The 24,397-nt window shown below is 38.3% G+C and overlaps 2 protein-coding genes across 2 annotated transcripts in view; one reads left to right on the top strand and one right to left on the bottom strand.

The window, feature by feature from the left end:
- The first annotated feature begins 2,654 nt into the window (after positions 1-2,654).
- LOC132554603 (CD9 antigen-like) overlaps positions 2,655-24,397 on the top strand; it is a 37,210-nt gene continuing 15,467 nt past the window's right edge. Inside the window, exon 1 of the mRNA XM_060218928.1 lies at positions 2,655-3,047. Coding sequence (XP_060074911.1) covers positions 2,982-3,047 — 66 coding nt within the window. The 5' untranslated portion in view covers positions 2,655-2,981. The remainder of the gene's footprint in view (positions 3,048-24,397) is intronic.
- Positions 5,751-22,765, bottom strand: LOC132553894 (KH domain-containing protein 3-like). The gene is given in 3 exon segments (XM_060218186.1): positions 5,751-5,986; positions 6,490-6,561; positions 22,702-22,765. Coding segments are annotated over 3 exon segments (372 nt in total).

The raw sequence follows: 24,397 nt of genomic DNA, 5'->3' as shown, positions 1-24,397 counted from the left end.
ACACCGCTTCTTGACGTTTTTGACGAAAGCAAAAGCCGTCAGACCAATGGTATCTCCTGGATGATTGTGATTGGTCGTGAACGTCACATGGATGTTGTTCAGTGTGGTCACTGTTGATGGACACTGGCGATCTACACATCTCCAATAACATCTATCATTACGTCTAGTCTTAACTGAATACTTGAATCCGTCTTGAACCAAATATTTCCACCTCTACCATTTTCCAGATATCTTCTATTACTATTACAGTTCAAAAGTCAAATATCTTATAACTTCATAAAAATAGTAGTGAAAAATACAAAGAAAATTATTGGTGCAAAGTAAATAATCATCTTCTCACATCTAGAGTGAATAATAATTGTTTTTATATCGACAACAATTTTGTTTTACTTTTATAATTAATGTCTTGATAAACCAGTATAATGACAATCACAAATTAATATAACATCTTATAAAGGTTGGTTTATGTTAAAAAACAGAATGAAGAATAGTTATACTATGTAATGATGATTATGTTTCTGTTGTATAAACCACTAGTTCTCTTCATGTCTTCATACATCTGGTATATATATCTGTCTATAAAGATATTTATTTAAACATTTTTTATTTCTTTGCCATTACTTTTCCTTTTTTTACAAGTTTCTAATAGCATGTTTATAGCTGACCAGGTGAATTATGCATGTAAGTATTGAAATAGACTATACCTAAATTTGTCCAGGTAAATACATGTAACTACATATAATGTTTTTTTAAGATGTTGGCTGAGTGGGAATGAACCCTTTTATTATGTATTGCAACTTTTCATAAACGACTGAACGGATTTTAATCCAATATCAAATTTGGTCAAAAACATACTTCGTTAAAAGGAAATTAAACCAATTCTAATTTTATGCTGAGCATCAAAAGATAAATACAATTATAATTGATAATTTGTCGTGGGGTCTGGTCCCTTGCACAGATTGTATCTTTGAAATTACCATCCCATAACTTAATAGCATTGCTGAACAAGAAATCAAAAATTTCTCTTTGTCCCCACCCCTCGGGAGTTTGTATCTGTGAGGTGAGGCTGATCAAGCGATAGCTTTTCCTTCTAAAGGAGTATAAAGTTTTGCATTATTGAATTAAATACCCAGGTGACCGATACAGGCCCTTTGGACATCTTGTTAACTGTGAGCATGTGTATAGTGATCGTCTTAGGGTGCAGACAGACACCCACCTGGGCACCCCATGGCCCCTTACCTGTGACACGAGCCTCATATTTGAGGCTATAGCAGGTGGGGAGATAAACACACCCCATTGCGTACATAATGGAGTACCTTGGTGGGTTGGTAGAGCTTTATTTGTCCGTGCTGGCGATTTCAGTCATTGAGGCAGTAAAATATAAGTGTAATTTTGGCAATTTTGCACTTCCGCCGATGCAATTTTCAAATCCCCAAAGAGTTTTCAATTTTGCCATTAGGGTTGATGGCGACTGACAGCGCGAGCATTGCCTTGTGTGATAGGAAGTTAGTATACCTATTGGGTTCGTTGTTATTTACCTTGTTCTCCTTTGGGAACGTGACATTACTTACACTTGTGTTGGCCTATAATTACATGGTGGATGTCGACGCCTACACTAACAATTCATGGTCACACTTTTCTTGTACTGATTCAAAGATCAATGTGCAAACATTTCTTCATATTTTGTCATTTTCGGGTGGAATTAAGATTCTGTTGACATGTGTGTATTTTCTTGTTGTAATTGTGTAATGGCGAAGAAAAAAATCCAAAACAAAAATGACGGAGAGGTGTTTAATCCAAAACCAAATCCAAAAGAAGAACGACGATGCGTGTGTACTCTGACTAATACTGTGAAATCCTAGAATATTCGTGAGGATCAATTTTCGTGGATCCCCTCGCCCCGCCACGAAATCCCCCGCATACATTTATGAATGAACATACAGTATTCCAATTAATCAAAATATTGCGTGCAGTTTACGGTAAATCTCGGGACTTATGACCACTTAAACCACGAACCCGCTATCTCCTACGTACCACGTACGTGAACTCCTAACTCTCCCATTATACCCACGTACATTCCATGAAAAAAGGATCGATTAAATAACAAAATACCTTTCTTCCCAACATGAATAATGTATAATGTTGTGCTCCATTCATTACTAATGTCGTTTGTATGTAAAACACGTTAAATTTGTGGCTTCTTGGCATAACGTTCAGCTTCACCGGAAGTAAAATCTTCCTAACATTGTGTCACAGTGAACGTATTCTTCTTGGAAGAAAGTTGCTATTCAAAGTTAGGATAGTTAATTTGAATTCAGTGCACAAAACCCATTTACTTGTCCATATTATTATATCTACTGAAATAACCTACCCACACACATTCAGCCAGCAACGACCCCCTGAATAATGAAAGAACTTCATCATGAAATCGATAATGCAAAATTACTAATGCAACATATATGCTGACCACACTGACCTTTATAAAAGATTCGTCGATATAGGAAAGCATCTACACAAACTGAGGTTTATTGTTGATAAAGAAACGTGCCCACATATTGTGTCACATTTAGGTTATTCAGCCTGGTGGTTTGATATGCCTGTGCTTTAACACTACATTGCTTATGTCCCAGCTCTGTGCATGATTCACATTACCGCAAATATCTGTCCGTGTTTCCTCAGCAACAGAGAAGAGATTGCATCTTGTAGCAAAGACTGGTATCGAGTGGGCCTTGAGCGTGACGTTTTATGTTGGACAACAACAAATAGCAGGGCCTACATGTTGTAGCCTGGCGGTGTGCGCTATCATTGAGGCGTGAATAGTCTCGGCAGAATTGTAGTGGAGTACGATCCAGGTATACCGTGGTGGTACACACTTGCCGTGAAGAGGAGGATTTTATTAACATTCCTTGTGTATATAGTGGGATTGCTATACAGTGATTTTAACTCGACCAACTACACACTAAATCTTACAACCTGCAGCAATGGCGTTAGGAAGCTGTCATACATGCATCAAGTATTTGATGTTTGCGTTCAATTTCTTGTTTTGGGTAAGTAATACAATTCGTTCTAGTCGGCTACGAAAATGACCATGAAAGTCAACAAAATTTACATTTTGAATCCTGATGTTGAAGTTTGTTTTAACAGTCTGAACCGTTTCTTTCTAGCAACGTGTACTTTAATATGTTATGGTGCACCGACCCGTTTCCCTCCAGCTCTCTGATAAAGAATTGAACATTCTTATCGATTATTTGTCTTACAAGCCAATCAAAACAAACGCGCATGGGTCGTCAGATCTAACATACCTACCAACGTATGTGTGCTGTTTTCACGTACACATCAAAATGACATAGATTTTATTGGTTATCACAATGGTCCAGCATTTACGACCATGCGAGCTACTACCATGGCCTGTTTACCCGCCTAAACACCGACACACTGTGTCGTCCACTTTGGATACATACATATATAATACACACGCTAGGTTGCTCCAGCGTCGCCTGTAAGAATTTGTAGGTGTGTATAGAGAGCAATTTGGGCTCGCACGTTTGTGTAGACGCTTATTTATTTCGGGGTTTCGGGATATATAACGGTGCGGTTGAAGAGATCAGATTTATAGGGCGATAGCCGTGAGTGTACATAGCAAGCTTAACTCTAATCCAAACCCATGTGAACAGGCTCTGTGCTGTTTGAGGAGGAAATAATTACGTCTCGGGGCTATATTTATAAATAAACTCGTGCCCATTTCGCCTTAATATCAAACGATGTTGAGAACCCCTAAGCTGATTAATGATTACAGTAAAAGATTACATATTTCGGCGGTATTTCAGCTACACAGAGGGGCGAGTGTGTTAAATGTAGAGAAACCTGCTGTCACTTCGTGACCTCTGACCTATAAATAACCCCCTCTGATGGGAGGATCTCTACTATTGATGGAAATACTATATGGGGTCCCACACGGGGGTACTTTATCCACCAGAAACATAATTTACAATAAAACAGCTTTTTATGGTTTGAGGAAATCACATAACTTGGAACTATCTTGGCCATTGTGTTTCAAAATATGGCGAACAAGAAGTACGAGATAAGATTAACATTTATTTATTTATTTATCGAACGGGTTTTATGTGACTATTTCGGCTTGGTGAAAATTACGTCTACAAGTATTTATGTGTTGTATAACTATATTGATTTGCCAAATTCGCTATATCAGTTATATATATATATATATTACTGTCTAGCTCACTTGTAGTTTAATTATATCATTGAAATACGTCTCTATACATGTCCTAATTAATAAAATACACGGGTCCCTTGTGTGCCTTCGAGTACACCTGTGCTTCAAAGTCCAATGTAAGACAGGTGTGCAGGTGAGAGGAGTCTTGCTTCACTTCATATTATTCAATGGGCTGTTTCTATTTTCGATTTGCTGCGCTGACTTAGACTTGTGCATTCAGACTTGTTTGATTGATAAAAAAAATCGAGCGGAAAAAGTCCTCTTGAAAACAAGGTAAATCTAAACGTATAACCAGAGGGGCTATTGGATCCTCAGGCCTATTTTTTGGCATGGCAGCTAACACTGTTCTATTAATATACCCCGTAATGCAGACCCTGACTGGCAATAACACCACCGTCTTTTTGACACAAACCTACACTCCGTTTACTGCTCGGAGATACGAGATCTGTTTGACGTGTGATGTTTTGATAGAGAATTTTTAAATAGTTAAAAAGGGTGTTGTCTGTATGACGAACGTTCGTGTGGTTGAATGAAGGAGAGCTAATTCACGGTAGTATGAACACAGACTCTTACGTGATTATTTTATATGATAAATGAAGAGTGGTTGGTGATCTTAGGAGGTGACTGTTCTTGGATGGAGATCTCGTAGTTAGTCAAAGGCAAATGCTTATACAGAAGGGAATATGCAGGGTTTGGGAAGGCAGAGTGTGTGTAAGTGGGGGGGGGGGGGTTATCTTCCTTATGAGATAGGAAGACGGGTACCGATCTCTTGAAAACAAAATAGGGAAATGGGGTCTAGTGGGTTAAGGACCGATGGTCTTGCGCAGGGAAGGAGTAGGAGAAGCAATGGTAATTGGGACCAGTGATCTCACACAGGGATCGGTATAACTAGGGGTCAGTGATCCCATACAGGGAGCAGTATACGTTGGAGCCAGTGATCTCACACAGAGAGCGGTATACCTAGGGGCCAGTGATCTCACACAGGGAGCGGTATACCAAGGGGCCAGTGATCTCACACAGGGAGCGGTATACCTAGGGGCCAGTGATCTCACACAGGGAGCGGTATAACTAGGGGTCAGTGATCCCATACAGGGAGCAGTATACGTTGGAGCCAGTGATCTCACACAGAGAGCGGTATACCTAGGGGCCAGTGATATCACACAGGGAGCGATATGCCTAGGGGCCAGTGGTCTCACATATGATGCGGTATACCTTTGGGCCAGTGTTCTCACACAGGGAGCGGTATACCTAGGGGCCAGTGATCTTTCACAGGGAGCGGTATACTTAGGGGTCAGTGATCCCATACAGGGAGCAGTATACCTAGGGGCCAGTGATCTAACACAGGGAGCGGTATACCTAGGGGCCAGTGATATCACACAGGGAGCGATATGCCTAGGGGCCAGTAGTCTCACATATCATGCGGTATACCTTGGGGCCAGTGATCTCACACAGGGAGCGGTATACCTAGGGGCCATTGATCTAACACAGGGAGCGGTATAACTTGGGACCAGTGGTCTCACACAGGGAACGGTATACCTAAGGGCCAGTGATCTCTTACAGGGAGCGGTATACCTAGGGGCCAGTGATCTCTCACAGGGAGCGGTACACTTAGGGGCCAGTGATCTCTCACAGGGAGCGGTATAACTTGGGACCAGTGGTCTCACACAGGGAACGGTATACCTAGGGGCCAGTGATCTCTCACAGGGAGCGGTATACTTAGGGGCCAGTGATCTCTCACAGGGAGCGGTATAACTTGGGACCAGTGGTCTCACACAGGGAACGGTATACCTTAGGGCCAGTGATCTCTCACAGGGAGCGGTATACCTTGGAAACAGTGGGCTAGCACAGGGAACGGTATACCTAGAGGCCAGTGATCTCTCACAGAGAGTGGTATACCTAGGGGCCAGTGATCTCTCACAGGGAGCGGTATACCTTGGGACCAGTGGTCTCGCACAGGGAACGGTATACCAGGGGCCTGTGATCTCTCACAGAGAGCGGTATACCTAGGGACCAGTGATCTCACACAGGGAGCAGGATACCTAGGGGCCAGTGATCTCTCACAGGGAGCGATATGCCTAGGGGCCAGTAGTCTCACATATCATGCGGTATACCTTGGGGCCAGTGATCTCACACAGGGAGCGGTATACCTAGGGGCCATTGATCTAACACAGGGAGCGGTATAACTTGGGACCAGTGGTCTCACACAGGGAACGGTATACCTAAGGGCCAGTGATCTCTTACAGGGAGCGGTATACCTAGGGGCCAGTGATCTCTCACAGGGAGCGGTACACTTAGTGGCCAGTGATCTCTCACAGGGAGCGGTATAACTTGGGACCAGTGGTCTCACACAGGGAACGGTATACCTAGGGGCCAGTGATCTCTCACAGGGAGCGGTATACCTAGGGGCCAGTGATCTCTCACAGGGAGCGGTATACCTAGGGGCCAGTGATCTCTCACAGGGAGCGGTATAACTTGGGACCAGTGGTCTCACACAGGGAACGGTATACCTTAGGGCCAGTGATCTCTCACAGGGAGCGGTATACCTTGGAAACAGTGGGCTAGCACAGGGAACGGTATACCTAGAGGCCAGTGATCTCTCACAGAGAGTGGTATACCTAGGGGCCAGTGATCTCTCACAGGGAGCGGTATACCTTGGGACCAGTGGTCTCGCACAGGGAACGGTATACCAGGGGCCAGTGATCTCTCACAGAGAGCGGTATACCTAGGGACCAGTGATCTCACACAGGGAGCAGGATACCTAGGGGCCAGTGATCTCTCACAGGGAGCGATAAACCTAGGGGCCAGTGATCTCTCACAGGGAGCGGTATACCTTGGGGCCAGTGATCTCACACAGGGAGCGGTATACCTAGGAGCCAGTGATCTCACACAGGGAGCGGTACACTTATGGGCCAGTTGTCTAACACAGGGAGGAGTATACCTAGGGGTCAGTGATCTCACACAGGAAGCGGTATACCTAGGGGCCAGTGAGTGGTCTCACACAGGGAACGGTACACTCAGGGGCCAGTGATCTCACATATGATGCGGTATACCTTGGGGCCAGTGATCTCACACAGGGAGCAGTATACCTAAGGGCCAGTGATCTCTCACAGGGAGTGGTATAACTTGGGACCAGTGGTCTCACACAGGGAACGGTATACGTAGGGGCCAGTTATCTCTCACAGGGAGCGGTATACCAAGGGGCCAGTGATCTCTCACAGGAAGCGGTATACCTAGGGGCCAGTGATCTCACACAGGGAGCGATATACCTAGGGGCCAGTGATTTCACACGGGGAGCGATATACTTAGGGGCCAGTGATCTCACACAGGGAGCGGTATACCTAGGGTCCAGTGATCTTTTACAGGGAGCGATATACCTAGGGGCCAGTGATCTCTCACAGGGAGCATTGTACCTAGGGGCCAGTGATCTCACACAGGGAGGGTCCAGTGATCCCACACAGGGAGCGGTATACTTAGGGACCAGTGATCTCTCACAGGGAGCGGTATACCTAGGGGCCAGTGATCTCTCACAGGGAGCATTGTACCTAGGGGCCAGTGATCTCACACAGGGAGCGGTATACTTAGGGGCCAGTGATCTCACACAGGGAGCGGTATACTTAGGGGCCAGTGATCTCTCACAGGAAGCGGTATGCCAAGGGGCCAGTGATCTCACACAGGGAGCGATATACTTAGGGGCCATTGATCCCACACAGGGAGCGGTATACTTAGGGATTAGTGATCTCACCGGAGGATGTCTTAGTGGAGAATGATCTCAGCGAATGGAGGTTTAGGGACCAAATAATTCAAGAATAATCCCGCACAAAATATGAAGAACCCTCCATGCTTGACTAGCCAGTTACATGAAAAACAACCCTGGTCTCTTTTACGTTTTAATTGGGTTTTGGCGGGTATTGGCTTCCATGCGTGAATCGTAATTATTGAAAAACGTTTTAAATGTGTTTTGTATCTGTCTGATCTTAACAGGTGGTTGGCACACAACACTGTGTTCAGAAATGCATTGTTTATAAAATTCCTACGGAGTACAGCGAACATGTACCAGGCGTATACCAGAGACACATTCGTAGGTAAACACAAGTCCGACTAGATACATATATGGGCAAATGTTTCACGTGCGAGCAAATATTTCACATGTGGCCAAACAAATAGATGTATGTATGTATGTACGTAAGTACGTACGGACGGACGGATGAAAACCAATACAAATGTTAAAAGAGCATATTTTTCAAGCAAGGTCTGGTTCATGTCCCAAGGCCAGGGAATTTTGCATTGTTCCTTAATACTTTAGTAATATAGAATACAGGAGTTTACATAACGTAGTTCAAAGAATTAATTTCTCAGCGATATACACTCTTTATTTCCTACATAGTGAAGATTCTAATAATAGAATATCACAACACATTCATTAAGATATACATTTATTATTTGCTTGTCAATCACAGTGAGACTATGATATGAACGTCAGGGCACGTGATATAAGTCGAGAACAACTGATGCAACACTTAATGTAATAACGGCGCTTGATGTAATAATTATTACAATAAGCGTTGCAAAGTCTACGCTTAATGTAATAAAGTTATTTTTATTACATTAAGCTCCGAAACTGTACTATTGACAAATTTAAGAAGGTCCATAGTATAATAAAGTCCGAAATGAAGGGGGACATTTTTTGTTTTGTATTATTATGTCATTTTGGGTATTATTAGGGCCCCTCATCGAGATGCGAAGCCCTATAGGAATCACCCTGTCCGTCTGTTCGTCAGTCCGTCTGTCTATCCGGATGTATGGACGTCAGCACTTTATTTTCCGATGATAGCTTCAGTTATGATAAGATAAATAATTAGAATGTCATCAAACCTTGCATGTGGCTAAAATGCCAGTTACCTCACTTTTTGTATGCATACACATTATGATGATCCCCGTCAGCCGTGTCATATCAAAGACATTTGAAATGGCACTTCCCACTTGAGACATTAATACTGCAAGGAGCAAGGAACTGAACGGCCTGGAGTCAGTATAACGGTGTGGATTGGGTACATACATTGAATCTGCCATGCATGTCATGTATCTATAATATTATCTGCAAATGACTTGAGCTGTTGCGCGGACGTTAATCGACTGTACAACACCACCCTTTTTTGGTCCAACTTTCAAGGTCACGGAATCAAAGGGTTATTGCTTTGTGTTGCTCCTTTGTTATGTTGTTCCTAAGATATAGTTGCATTGATAAAACTAGCTTCTTTTGTAGTCAAAATGCATCGAAATATTTCTTAACACCAACATATTGTGCTTGAAAAAAATATTCGGTTTTTTTGGAAGGTCACAGGTTTTGGCTGTACATTTTAGATTAAGAATAAGAATTTACACGTGATCAAATTGCATATAATCTTATCATCTTTTTAACGATCAACCCTGCATAACATAACATCGCAATATTGAATTCGTGGAAACCTAGTCTCCTCACAGATCACAGTTGAAGATACGATGTAATCTGGCTAAATAATAAAACAAATTTTACACAAACCATTCATGATCAACAAGCTAGATGTGATTTTAAACTTAGAGGCATGTGCCAGCACAACATCCATATGTTTTTAAGGCAACCAGAATGTCAACGGGTTTCGAACTCAAAACCTAGGAAGTGATAGGCTACAACGATCACGGGGCGCAACGACCTAGACCGTTGGGCCACCGATACCTCCGTCCCCTCAAAACCTTGACGGGAACATACACCATTATAGTATGTTATTGCTATATTGTCTTGTAATCGACACACAGTGTACTTCCGTAACAGTATAAAAATTGTTACATTAGCGGTAATTTAAATACAACCACAACGCTTAGTGTAATAATTTATTTTGTATTACTCTAAGCGTAACAATTTGAACTCTTAATGTAACAAAAATAAGTTTATTACATTAAGCGTAACGGTCGCAACGCTTAATGTAACAATTACTACATTAGCGTCGTTATTATATTTAGAGTTGCGTCAACAACAACGTCAGGCCCTATTGATTATCTAACGATATACAGTTTATGTACCCTGGCTGCAGTGTTCATTTCTAATATGATGTTATATATTTTGCTAAGGTCAAGATAGGTTATAACATTTACATTTTCTGACGAAAACGACGACGCTGTTTGATGTATATAAATATACGTAATACTAGAGGGACATTATGTGTAATTCAATCTGCTGATAACAGCAGACGCAAGTCAAGATAAATCTGGACTGTAATGATATCTCAAATCGCTATGGCCCTATAAATACGTATGACAAACCTGACTTAGAGACCACCTTAATTAAATAACCTTTATACATCAATTTTTGCCCTGATTATACAGATAGAGACATTACTCCAAGGTCAATGTCACGAAGCAGCTGGTGGGCTTATTCGGGAATATTTATTGATTAATGGAGATAAGCAGTTGACAGGAGCAGTATATCCTAAGGTGTAGGTTTAAAAATAGAAATTTCAATTTAAGTTTCCTGTTTAAATGCGTGCATTTTTTATGGTTACGTATAAGAAATAAAAGCGTGATTATTTTATTGAATTGCCGTTTTAGAGATTTAACAACTCCGCTATATTGTGTTCAAGTCCCTAACTTTAGTTCAATGTAGAAACCTGACTTGAGTCGTCGGTATATTTTCGTAAAGTTCATGCTTCATAAATTTTAGTATCTAGGCCAAACAAAAGTAATTTTGTATTATCACAAAAGGACAGTGAGATATATTTATTTCTTTTATTCATACTGCAGAATATTGCGCAGATAATTCCAATAGATAATTGACTAACAATACCATGAACTATAAAAGTTGTTACTAAAGATTTATTTACGCTTTTAAAAGGTCGAAGTATGTTCGTAGATCAAGGATCAGGCAATCTAAAGATAAAATAGAATTGACGTTTGTATTCAACAATGGAGTAGACCTATTTATGGAGATAACGAACAATGCCCGTCTCTGTAACATTTAACTATGACTCAAAAAAATGAAATGGATATTTCAAGTGTGTGTCATACTTTAAAGTATTTTCCTCAAGTGTGTTTATTTACCACGGAAATTTCAACTCGCCACGCCATCTTAAAGGCGCTTTGTATTATAGCTAATGGTTTTCTTATGTTCTAATCCAGGAGTTGAAGATCTGTGTAACTTTCTGGAGAACAATTGTGTATTTCATTTAAAAACTACAACTTGTTTTCAAGATGTTAGTACATTAAGAATACTTGAGTATCCTTATATATGTTTTTATATATAGTTTAGGTTGCTTTAAAGGACAGCTGTGTATATCACAATTCCTGCAATGTCATATCCTCCTATATCCTTGTCGCATGTCCTGGTCTGATGGCGATAGCTGATGAAACTCTAACCACACCGGTACGATTACACAGTTTTATATATAGTAACACTTTTGGAGTAATATCATAGCGTTAGTATAAAATTTGCTTCTTGTATCTTGAAATAACTCATCCTCCCAATTACCGACCACATCATGGAACATCTTGAACGTTTCTAAAATGGACAAATGCTTTCTACCTATTCAATGAAAAACTTCAGCTCTTGATAAATATAGATATATATGTAAGAAAATCTTCAACTCTATTCACACTAAACAGGTGTTGGTTCAGTCTACATGTATAATATTTTACATTCGATGTAATGGCGAGGGTAACTTATATTAAGACTACTCATATCAAATTGTTGTATAAATTTATGTTCAGATAACGAACTTAAAGTGCATTGACCTAATTTATAAATTATTGTAAGGACGACATGGAATTTGGACGGCGGACGTATTGATTGACTCATGTCCGAAATATGGATATACATCAACTTATGTTCAGACTACGTACATACAACAGTGTTTACATATGTTCAGACTACGTACATACAACAGTGTTTACATATGTTCAGACTACGTACATACAACAATGTTTACTTATGTTCAGACTACGTATATACAACAGTGTTTACTTATGTTCAGACTACGTACATACAACAGTGTTTACATATGTTCAGACTACGTACATACAACAATGTTTACATATGTTCAGACTACGTACATACAACAGTGTTTACATATGTTCAGACTACGTACATACAACAATGTTTACATATGTTCAGACTACGTATATACAACAGTGTTTACATATGTTCAGACTACGTACATACAACAGTGTTTACATATGTTCAGACTACGTACATACAACAATGTTTACATATGTTCAGACTACGTACATACAACAATGTTTACTTATGTTCAGACTACGTACATACAACAGTGTTTACATATGTTCAGACTACGTACATACAACAGAGTTTACTGATGTTCGCACTACGTATATACAACAGTGTTTACATATGTTCAGACTACGTACATACAACAGTGTTTACATATGTTCAGACTACGTACATACAACAATGTTTACATATGTTCAGACTACGTACATACAACAATGTTTACTTATGTTCAGTCTACGTATATACAACAGTGTTTACATGTGTTCAGACTACGTACATACAACAGTGTTTACATATGTTCAGACTACGTACATACAACAATGTTTACATATGTTCAGACTACGTACATACAACAGTGTTTACATATGTTCAGACTACGTACATACAACAATGTTTACATATGTTCAGACTACGTACATACAACAGTGTTTACATATGTTCAGACTACGTACATACAACAGAGTTTACTGATGTTCGCACTACGTATATACAACAGTGTTTACATATGTTCAGACTACGTACATACAACAGTGTTTACATATGTTCAGACTACGTACATACAACAATGTTTACATATGTTCAGACTACGTACATACAACAATGTTTACTTATGTTCAGTCTACGTATATACAACAGTGTTTACATGTGTTCAGACTACGTACATACAACAGTGTTTACATATGTTCAGACTACGTACATACAACAGTGTTTACTTATGTTCAGACTACGTACATACAACAATGTTTACTTATGTTCAGTCTACGTATATACAACAGTGTTTACTTATGTTCAGACTACGTACATACAACAGTGTTTACATATGTTCAGACTACGTACATACAACAGTGTTTACATATGTTCAGACTACGTACATACAACAATGTTTACTGATGTTCAGACTACGTACATACAACAATGTTTACTTATGTTCAGTCTACGTATATACAACAGTGTTTACATGTGTTCAGACTACGTACATACAACAGTGTTTACATATGTTCAGACTACGTACATACAACAATGTTTACTTATGTTCAGACTACGTATATACAACAGTGTTTACTTATGTTCAGACTACGTACATACAACAGTGTTTACATATGTTCAGACTACGTACATACAACAATGTTTACATATGTTCAGACTACGTACATACAACAGTGTTTACATATGTTCAGACTACGTACATACAACAGAGTTTACTGATGTTCGCACTACGTATATACAACAATGTTTACATATGTTCAGTCTACGTATATACAACAATGTTTACATATGTTCAGACTACGTACATACAACAGAGTTTACTGATGTTCGCACTACGTACATACAACAATGTTTACATATGTTCAGACTACGTACATACAACAGTGTTTACATATGTTCAGACTACGTACATACAACAGAGTTTACTGATGTTCGCACTACGTATATACAACAATGTTTACATATGTTCAGTCTACGTATATACAACAGTGTTTACATGTGTTCAGACTACGTACATACAACAGTGTTTACATATGTTCAGACTACGTACATACAACAGTGTTTACTTATGTTCAGACTACGTACATACAACAATGTTTACATATGTTCAGACTACGTACATACAACAGTGTTTACATATGTTCAGACTACGTACATACAACAGTGTTTACATATGTTCAGACTACGTACATACAACAATGTTTACTTATGTTCAGACTACGTATATACAACAGTGTTTACTTATGTTCAGACTACGTACATACAACAGTGTTTACATATGTTCAGACTACGTACATACAACAATGTTTACATATGTTCAGACTACGTACATACAACAGTGTTTACATATGTTCAGACTACGTACATACAACAGAGTTTACTGATGTTCGCACTACGTATATACAACAGTGTTTACATATGTTCAGACTACGTACATACAACAGTGTTTACATATGTTCAGACTACGTACATACAACAATGTTTACATATGTTCAGACTACGTACATACAACAATGTTTACTTATGTTCAGTCTACGTATATACAACAGTGTTTACATGTGTTCAGACTACGTACATACAACAGTGTTTACATATGTTCAGACTACGTACATACAACAGTGTTTACTTATGTTCAGACTACGTACATACAACAATGTTTACTTATGTTCAGTCTACGTATATACAACAGTGTTTACTTATGTTCAGACTACGTACATACAACAGTGTTTACATATGTTCAGACTACGTACATACAACAGTGTTTACATATGTTCAGACTACGTACATACAACAATGTTTACTGATGTTCAGACTACGTACATACAACAGTGTTTACTTATGTTCAGACTACGTACATACAACAATGTTTACTTATGTTCAGTCTACGTATATACAACAGTGTTTACATGTGTTCAGACTACGTACATACAACAGTGTTTACATATGTTCAAACTACGTACATACAACAATGTTTACTTACGTTCAGACTACGTACATACAACAGTGTTTACTTATGTTCGCACTACGTATATACAACAATGTTTACTTATGTTCAGACTACGTACATACAACAGTGTTTACATATGTTCAGACTTCGTACATACAACAGTGTTTACTTATGTTCGCACTACGTATATACAACAATGTTTACATATGTTCAGACTACGTACATACAACAGTGTTTACATATGTTCAGACTACGTACATACAACAGTGTTTACATATGTTCAGACTACGTACATACAACAATGTTTACTTATGTTCAGACTACGTACAAACAGCATTGTTAACTTAGGTTCAGATTGCGGGCATATATGTTCTGACGTCTGGTTTCTGATACATTCATGCATTTCAATGTTCTGCCGTCAGCCTCTAGTGCTTGTACATGGTGTATACAGTGGTATTTTGCCCCACCCCTTCCACACACTCCTACATTCCACATGTTATGTAAGTGGGCACATATCCATACAGTTTGAAAGTTAATGTCTCAAACAATCACAGCCAAGTCATCACTAACATACACCCCTAATGTTATCTAATTTGCATATCAATATCATATCAGTCTCATTTCAAGTTATTACATTCCAGAAGGAAATGTCTTTTTGATGTGTTTCTGGTTTTCATATGATAAGTTGAGTGGGTGAAATGCAAGATTTTTCTCGCCCTTAGCTGTCCAGGTAGCCGTCAAATGGATGTGGTTTTATGTTAGATTTTATATGTGAGTTGAGGACGAATAGGTTGTCTGTGTGTTGAACTGAAAAATACAGTATATTTCAGTTGAGCTATTTAGTGGTGTTGTGAAGATTGTAAAAAAGTTTTGTGAAGTGTGTTTATAATGAGTATTTCATATTCACCGTAAATACATTGTTATTGTAATTACGGTAAAAATGCTAAATTTCCATTTAAGGTGATGTTTATTATTACCCTTGTTACGATAATTGTGCGAAATCATTGCCGCTTGTTATAATAGCTACCGTAATTACCTTGATCTTGCGCCAACAGTGATGTTGCATGCTTACAGTAGTCGTGCTAATATTGCGTAACGAGTAGCGTCTGCGCGTAACGTTAAATATGCTAATAAATACTAATTTTCCGTTGTGAGTTGTGTGTATTTACCGTAGCAACAGCAACGGCAACGTTCTGACATTTTTAATGATCATAAATGCCATATAACGACCATACAATACTTCAGCGCACTCTGCAATCAGTATAAAAACTCTTCATCGAAAAATGATTTAATTCGTTTCACGTGCAATGCAAGTAGACAATTCAAGCTACACACACAACTTACAGTGTCATCCTTCCAGCCTTTTGTTTTGTATGACACATTTCTTATGAAATTATAATTACTCTCAGCTCGTATTCATCTAACTTTTATACATTATCTATGTGTTCACTCCTTAAGTCACTGGGAAATAATTTTAAGGTATCAAATATATATATATGTCCATGCGATAGACTTGATCTTACATCCAACACAAGTAAAAAGAGAACAGATGGTTTTGATATCGACATTAATTATCTGATTTTCACTTTATTGCACTACTAACCGTAGATCACAAACTTAAAAGTTTATTTTAAACATCGATAGACAAATTCATTGAGCTTAATCTATGCATACATGCATGGTTACCCAAAACGGACGGATGCGATCGGTTGTTTGCAAAAATAGAAATACGGCACGGCACGTAAAAATAAGTTAAACGGAACGAAACGGTGATTGATATATTTTTCATGTGTTGCCACTATGTCACTATTGAAATTTAAGATTAAATGTGATATTTTCATTAGCATTTACAAAAAGCAAGTAATAAGTTCATAAGTTGCTCTGTGTATCGCTCTATTTTCATAGCGTTGATAGTTAATTGTACCATGGTGAGACTGAGTCAGGGCTCTTTCAGAAACACTGACGCCAGTCTACAAATTAAGCCATGAATATTAGATCAGACTCAAAGACTAGCACCAGATACAATCTTTACGGTAGTAAGAATCATTGATTTGTTCACCGAATGCCAGTATATGACTGCAAAAGCGTCATCTGCCATGGGTTTTTTTATTGGATCACGGCAGTGAAGGGAGATAACTTACCATTCCCACTGTTAAAGAGCGTAACAATCATCATGTCTATCTGAAATCAAGAAAATCATTTCTTTGTAAAACGGATAATTCCAAAAGTCGTTATTACTTAATAAAAGCGTCTTAGATTGTAATTAATACATTTAGGACAGGAGGAGACGATAACAAACTTCGTTGCTGTATTGCATTTCCTGCACGCGCACTCGGCACGCTTTTGGTTTTTATTGCTGCTATGAGTGTTGAACTGTTATTGGCACTTGATAACTATTGAGTGTAAAGGGCTTCACAGTAGATACCAAACGCAACGGAAGTCAACCAAAGGAAAAGATTAGCCAAAATTCACTTCACTCCATCAATTTTAAAAGTTCAACCAAACCGACGCTGTCTCCAAGATCTGAAATATTGACCAATTACTGAAATGATGTTAGTCTGGCATCCAATCTCATTAAAAATAAGACGTTAATGAATATACCTACAATTGTTGCGGTACATAAGGATTAATGTCTATATTTATTCAGTTGTCCGGCATCATCCTGTTCAGTAGTTACGGAAATGAACGGTGTTGTGATATGGTATATATTTCTGGTAGGTAATGAACATATGTACAGTCAAAATAACATGATATCATTTTGTTGTGTGAAAATTGATAATTTCTCTTGTCAAATTCTTTGTTTTAATCTGTTTTATAATGAATGCCGCGAAAGAGCGGCCGGTAGAGCATAGGATTCTGCCCCCACGTGTGGAGATCCGAGGTTAGTGGTGTGATTCCCAATCGAAACCTTTTGTGTTTTTCAGGAAGATGGCTTATCAGCTCCTTCCGGAAGAAGCTGTCCCGCACTTCGAGTTATGTCTGCACCAAATGACTAAGCATTCTACAACATATGATATTTCACTCTGTCTTTTGCAATATTCAAAATTGAATAAACCATGATGGTATATTTTTAGCAATCTCTCAATTAACATCGTTCTTGGTACTTTGTGTGTATATGTGTTCGCGCCCATGCGTGTAATTTCAGTAGATTAACAACATAGTAGATGCGTATGATCTTTGGACCGTAGAGTTTACCAATGACAGGAAAAAAACTCTAAGAGAGCGTCAATAGTAAGTATGATTAGAAATCGGTATGCTGACTCAGCTGTCACTTTCATAGCTGATTTAGAATAAGTATGGTAAACGATCTATGTTCTGTGAGGGTTACCATCGACGTGTAACGGTAGTTTGAGGTAATGAATGTGTTTGGTGGTCGGGATGTGTGATGTACATACTGTGCGTGGGATGTGTGAAAGGGTGATAAGACAATCCTGACAGGTGACATATCTCATGCGGTAACACAACGTTACACCGCCATGATACAATAATACTACGTTATACTACCATAGATACCAAATGTTGATGTCGGTTGATTAAGTGACATCCTTCATTCAGTATTAAAGCGTATCCCTAACCCCAGTTTTGCGTTATAATAGTTAATTGGTGTTATAGGTGGAATTAAAATGAATTGTTAAGGAATAGGAAAAATAGACTCAAACGAATTTGGAGATGTATCATATAAAGCTGTACATGGGACTGTCAGCTATCATTGTTAATGCGAGAGCCGTTATATCGAGCTGGTACTGTTTATATGAGGAACGTTATATCGTTATATAAAATCATATGAAATGAAACAATTAAGATTCTATATAAATTTCATTTCAATACAACGGTCATCTCTTTGTCCTTAGTATTGACTACAAACCTTAATATCTTTTAATTTAGAGAAAATTTGGAAAATACCCGCGAAGTGTACATTAGATATATAATTTGTTGACCAAACTGCACACCTGGAGCAACAAAAAGGAGATAAAGAATTTGTATGTGTGTAACAGCGTGATCGGTTAGTTTACTTGTCCACGTGTGCATACAAATATTACATGTGCATACATACATGATTACTGGTACATTCAACTGCAAGTTTACCTATAGTGTAGGTATACACTATTATACACACATGTATACAGGTATATAATATCTAAGGAATGATCTCAATGTCATCTCGTTTGAATTAATCCAATACAGCACTCGTGTGATAGCTGGAAACCTTGACAGGTACACGTACCTGTGTGGCGTAATACTAAGACATAGAATCGCTAGAGTGGTTCCTCAGGGGTTATCATACTTTCGGAAGGTCCGGTCATTCATTATTTATCGGCCAGAGGCTAGTTTCGTTTGACAATAGGCGTTGGCGACTGTTTGGAACGTAAACATGTGACAACTTTTTGCCCGCATCATTATTAATGGTCAAGACATGTCACATTTATCTGCCCTTCACCTTTTCTTCAGACTATGCATAGTGCAATGTTACGTAGCGCCTGCAACACAAGGCGCCACCTGGTGGAGTTGTCGACCATATTGTATTGCGTTGGACAATTTTTTGTTCAATAACAAAATCAATGTAGCAAGGGCCGTCATTCTGGAAAACTTCCAGTGGCAATGAAACCTACCATTACATTCTGACAATTACTATTTGACACTTGCTCGTAAACCAGTTTCTGATATATTTTCATTATCATTTTACATTTGCAAAATATACAGACAATAACACACGAATAGCGTTCTGGATTTTTTCCAAGTCCGTCAATGTTTTTACAGATTTTACTTTAAACTGTAAAATCATGTTTCGTGGTTTAATTTAAAAAAATCACTGTTCCCTTCACATATGATTTCGTGGATATAGATTTCTCTTTAAATGTTGTAACCATGGTAACAGCGCGTGGACATTAATAGTATCCATGAAATCAATGAAAATAAATCCTTCGTGAAAATAAGGATTTTCAAGTATGTGACTTAACCGACAGAGGTGTCCCAGGAAATACGAACGCCTTAAACCTGCTTTGATAAAAGAAACATCATTACACATGGCTTATCAGCATTTTACGACCATGTATAGATAAATGTATTATGAGCGTCGTCTGCTTGGGTTTATATATGCCCAGATCGAAATTCTTGTGATAAGTACCATGTGTGTCGTTTGAAGGGAGGCGTTGCTGCACGTGTTTTCATTGAGCAGTGCCGTGCGACCGGGGGCGATGTTGTTATTAAAATGAAATTGCACTGAAGTGTATTTTTAACTATGTATATTTCAAGATAGGTAAATAACAACATTTTTGTGAATCTATCTATCAACATTGCATGCTTGTCGAGAACTTACGTACATGAACCGCAGGTAAGATATATTCATTAATTTATAAATAATGAAATTATCACTGTCGCGAAAGTTGAGGCTGGTGCTTGCTATCACTGTTATCAGCGTCAGTGAAATACTCTTGATGACATACATCAGTGAACACGGGTACACATTACTCATGGTTCGACAGTAAACCATTCGGTTAAATCGGAGATATATATCATTGTACTGGTGAAATCATAATGTCATCTTGACAGAAATTTGAAGTTTAAGAAATACTAATTAAGATTACAACTGATCGAGAGAGAAAAATGAGATATTTTATAAAGTAATGGAGTTTAGTCAATTTTAGATCAGTAAACTCTCATCAGAAAGGAATCTGGAGTAACAATATCAGCGCGACTGTGTCAAGCTTCACTGCATTGTCCAACGATTATCACATTATGTCTGATGGCTAATTTGTATGTTAAACCTTTCTGGCGTTTATGATCTGTTGTGTTTTTTAACGTTGGTAAATAAACTAAGAGCTATCTATGAGATGCCCTTTTTATCTGGCATGTACATAAATGTCTTGTTTCCTGAGAAGTTTATTCCAGAAATATAACTATAAATAGAGCAATATGCCTCCACATGGTCAATTTATTCATAGCTTCTCTGAACGCTGTAACGGACACTGGGGCCAGCTGTTACGGTTCCTGCATACTTTCAAGGTGGACAACATTCACCAATGGGAAAAAATACAAAGGCGAGTTTTTTATGTGTCCACTGCTCGTTTCCTCGTAAAATTCCTAATGCCTTACGTTAGAGCTATGGACTAGTACAATTGGTTACGCCCGTGATGGATTTATACAATGGCCATTTACTGATGCTATTGGTTACGCCCCGTGCGGGATACTGTCCGACGGTCTCGAAGGTGGGCGTGCACGGTTTGCCATTTGGAGTTACTACTGTCCCTATAAAAATCACCCACAGAGAGTCGCGACTGGTGATTACGCTTATATATAGTTCAAAAGAATGGCGTCACCACTACGTTAATTTGGATGTCCACCGGGCCTTTTTTCCTTGCATTATTAAAAATTTTCGTCATTCGACTGTTAATTGCACAAAGATAAAAATTGTTTCATAATGCCCAGTCCTATTCTAATGTATGTTGTTGATGAGTAATGCATTACGCTCATCACGAATAGCTGCATCCAAACAAAGCCTTTACGTGACAAGGATTCAAGATCTCTTCGCAAGCTTCTCGTTGTCACGACAACGTATACAACCACTCACCTAGTGATATGGATATTCAGCGGAAAAATGGTTTCTCATTAATCCCGGCTGTTTATTCTAGGTTACATCTATCGATCCCTGTCAATATAGTTTTCACAATGTTGATAACAGATAAATTATGAAACTGGGATTATAGGAAAGTCTGTTAGAATGCACGTGCATACAGGTAAACTCTCTGTGATGATACACAGGTACGTTATAATACGGCATCGATCGAATATAGGATTTTTCACTTCATAGAATCGCAACCAAAACGACAGGGATTATAATAATTCATCTAACACTGACAAAAAGACATTCACGGCGTGATGTTCAGTATTCATTTTAAGCAGAATCCTGAATATATTAACATGCAAGTCTCGCTCAAAGGTGGGCACGAGTATATCTGTGGATTACATTATCTGCCGTTTCAAAATGACTGTAAATACACACGTCAATGTTGTAATGGCGACCAAAGTCTTGTGATGTTCCACAGAGTTATGGGAAGCATGCATCTGGTGTTTCAATTATGTTAATATACATGTACAGTGTTCAGAGCTCAACAGTTGTCAGCTTAATCTTCTATCAGTGCGCATGCACCTTTAAAGTGCTGAACTGTTATCGTTCTCGAGGCCTTTGTCCCAGAAGCATAAAGTGGTAATCTCTTATCTCATATCTATCCCTTGATGCACATTTCGTAATGAAATACATCGCAGCTACTTGCTCTTTCGGTTTCTTGGGTTTACCTAGCGTTATATGATTCCTTCTTAATATTATCATTCTTCCCCAGTGTAGAAAATGTTTCAATGTGAAAAAATCTGAAATATTTATCATTCGAAACCTCCTTGGAGTGAGTCCGTTCGGAACATTTTATGTTTAATGTTATTATCTTCTGTTCATTCGAAACATGTCATAAATTTTGAGCAAGGTACAAATTGAAAGAGGATGTTGCTGATCAAATCGCAGGAATTTAGGAACCATATCTCTCTGATTTTCTGATTATTGTCATACCTTTCTGAATATCTAAGTAGACGGGAAAATAAATATACATATGTATATATTGCAAAAAAATTACTCACAAAAAAATTCAAAACAAACAAACCAGAATAAAATTCACATATAACAACAGAATCTTGATTCCGTTCCAAAACAGATGAAACGATGACATTATAAAAGGGAAAAATTGAGACGGAAAAAAATCGAGGACTTCCAGGGGAATTAGTGCAGACCTGTTCTTGAAGCATAAACGTCTTCTGCTTCATCGACGACATCCGCCATTTCAGTTTCGGCCATTCCTATTAAGCAATGTCACGTTCACAAATGAGAACAGGGTCAACAACATGGAAGTCACACTGCCAACTAACGAGCCAATATCGAACAGTATTAAAACACGCCGCGTTTCTATTTCTGCTCGGTATGTATGCGGTTTTCTGTTATCGTCAGCAGATAAGTTGACTGACCCCTTTCAGCATGTCTGTTTGCATGTCTGCAAACGTCTGTTTCGCTTTGCAGATTTGAATCATCAATGCCTACTTTGAATCTTTGTACTGACAGCTGCCAGACTAACAATTGCTTAGAAGTAAAGTAATTTATCGCCATTAAAATTATCTTTAAAAAGAGATGCATCTTATAAGACAATATCATGTTACGTTATTAAGTGTATTTGTAAAATATATGAAATAGCGCGAACGATATCTGGCGAATGCATCCTTCAACACTCACAACACAGGGACGTAATGCAGTCATCGCGTTGTACAAAATAGACAAAATCATACAAATTGCACCTTAGAAGCAGTATACAGTAAATGCTGATTGAAACTCCATTTAATATTGCCTGTTTTGTCCTCCTCGATTCGATTAATACATATTTTGTGCCAGAAGAAACTTGTGTTGTCTGGAAATGGCTTGATTTTTCATTAATTATTTAATTTTGTTTTATCATATATACGAGGATTGATGACACCTGGAAAATAAAGCACAGAATGAAAGAGAAAAATAGAAAAGAAAGAAAAATATCAGAATTCCGTTAATTATTATAAATCCATTTGTTACTCTATATTTTATACTTGTTGTTGCATAGATTTCATACACAGACATCAAATTTGACAGAAACCACGAAAGATCCATGTTCTGGTGTGGCAGCAGAAGGTTCCGGAGAAAGATCTAATAGAAATCGTCCAGGCATGGTCTGTGGAGAAACATTCATATAATCTCTACTTCGAAACAAAACAAAAAAAAAATCTGTGAATTCCGACATTCTAGAGCGTTCAATACGGCAGCTGTTGAATACACCGACATCACTCATTGATATTATTGTCTTGTAATTATTCCTAAAGAAAGCGTTCTTACCAACTGCATTAGTTCCTCCCTCTCTTATTATTAAAGTGACACGGGGTTGTTATTTCACCTCAAAGGAGTAAATCCCCCATATTCATGATGTCATTTCCGCATCAAGCATGGCATTGATGATGATTTGTGAACGAGTTGGACGTCAACAATATGAGGATGTTAAATTCCCAGAATGCATTTTTTTCATATATTAACAAAAAATACCATGATAAATTAGGATATAAATTTACATAAATGTATGTACGTGTTGAGCATATACTGTTGTAAAGTGCTGGAAAGTTGTCATAATTGGCGGCGTTGTAGTTCACGATCAAGGAAAGCGACTGCTAAAGTAGAATTTTGTCGATTTACAATTCAGATAGATAGTCACAATGGTCATGGTCAATGAATCTCTTGTTATCTAAAAAAACATCAGCAAGTTAAATGAAATAAGTTGATGCTAAATTATTTGCTCGTTTGTTTGATGTTTTACATAAATAATATGCGAACTCAAAATATATCAATAAACTACGGGAAAGAATGTGTATGCATGCTGTAAGTAGACAAAATTGTCGCACATAACACTAATAGGTTTTC

Source organism: Ylistrum balloti, unplaced genomic scaffold (genome assembly GCF_031769215.1).
Source record: "Ylistrum balloti isolate Yb309-2 unplaced genomic scaffold, AGI_CSIRO_Ybal_v1 Utg369640, whole genome shotgun sequence".
Lineage (NCBI taxonomy): Eukaryota > Metazoa > Mollusca > Bivalvia > Pectinida > Pectinidae > Ylistrum > Ylistrum balloti.
The sequence above is the reverse complement of the archived record's forward strand: the minus strand, read 5'-3'. Positions and strand labels throughout refer to the sequence as shown.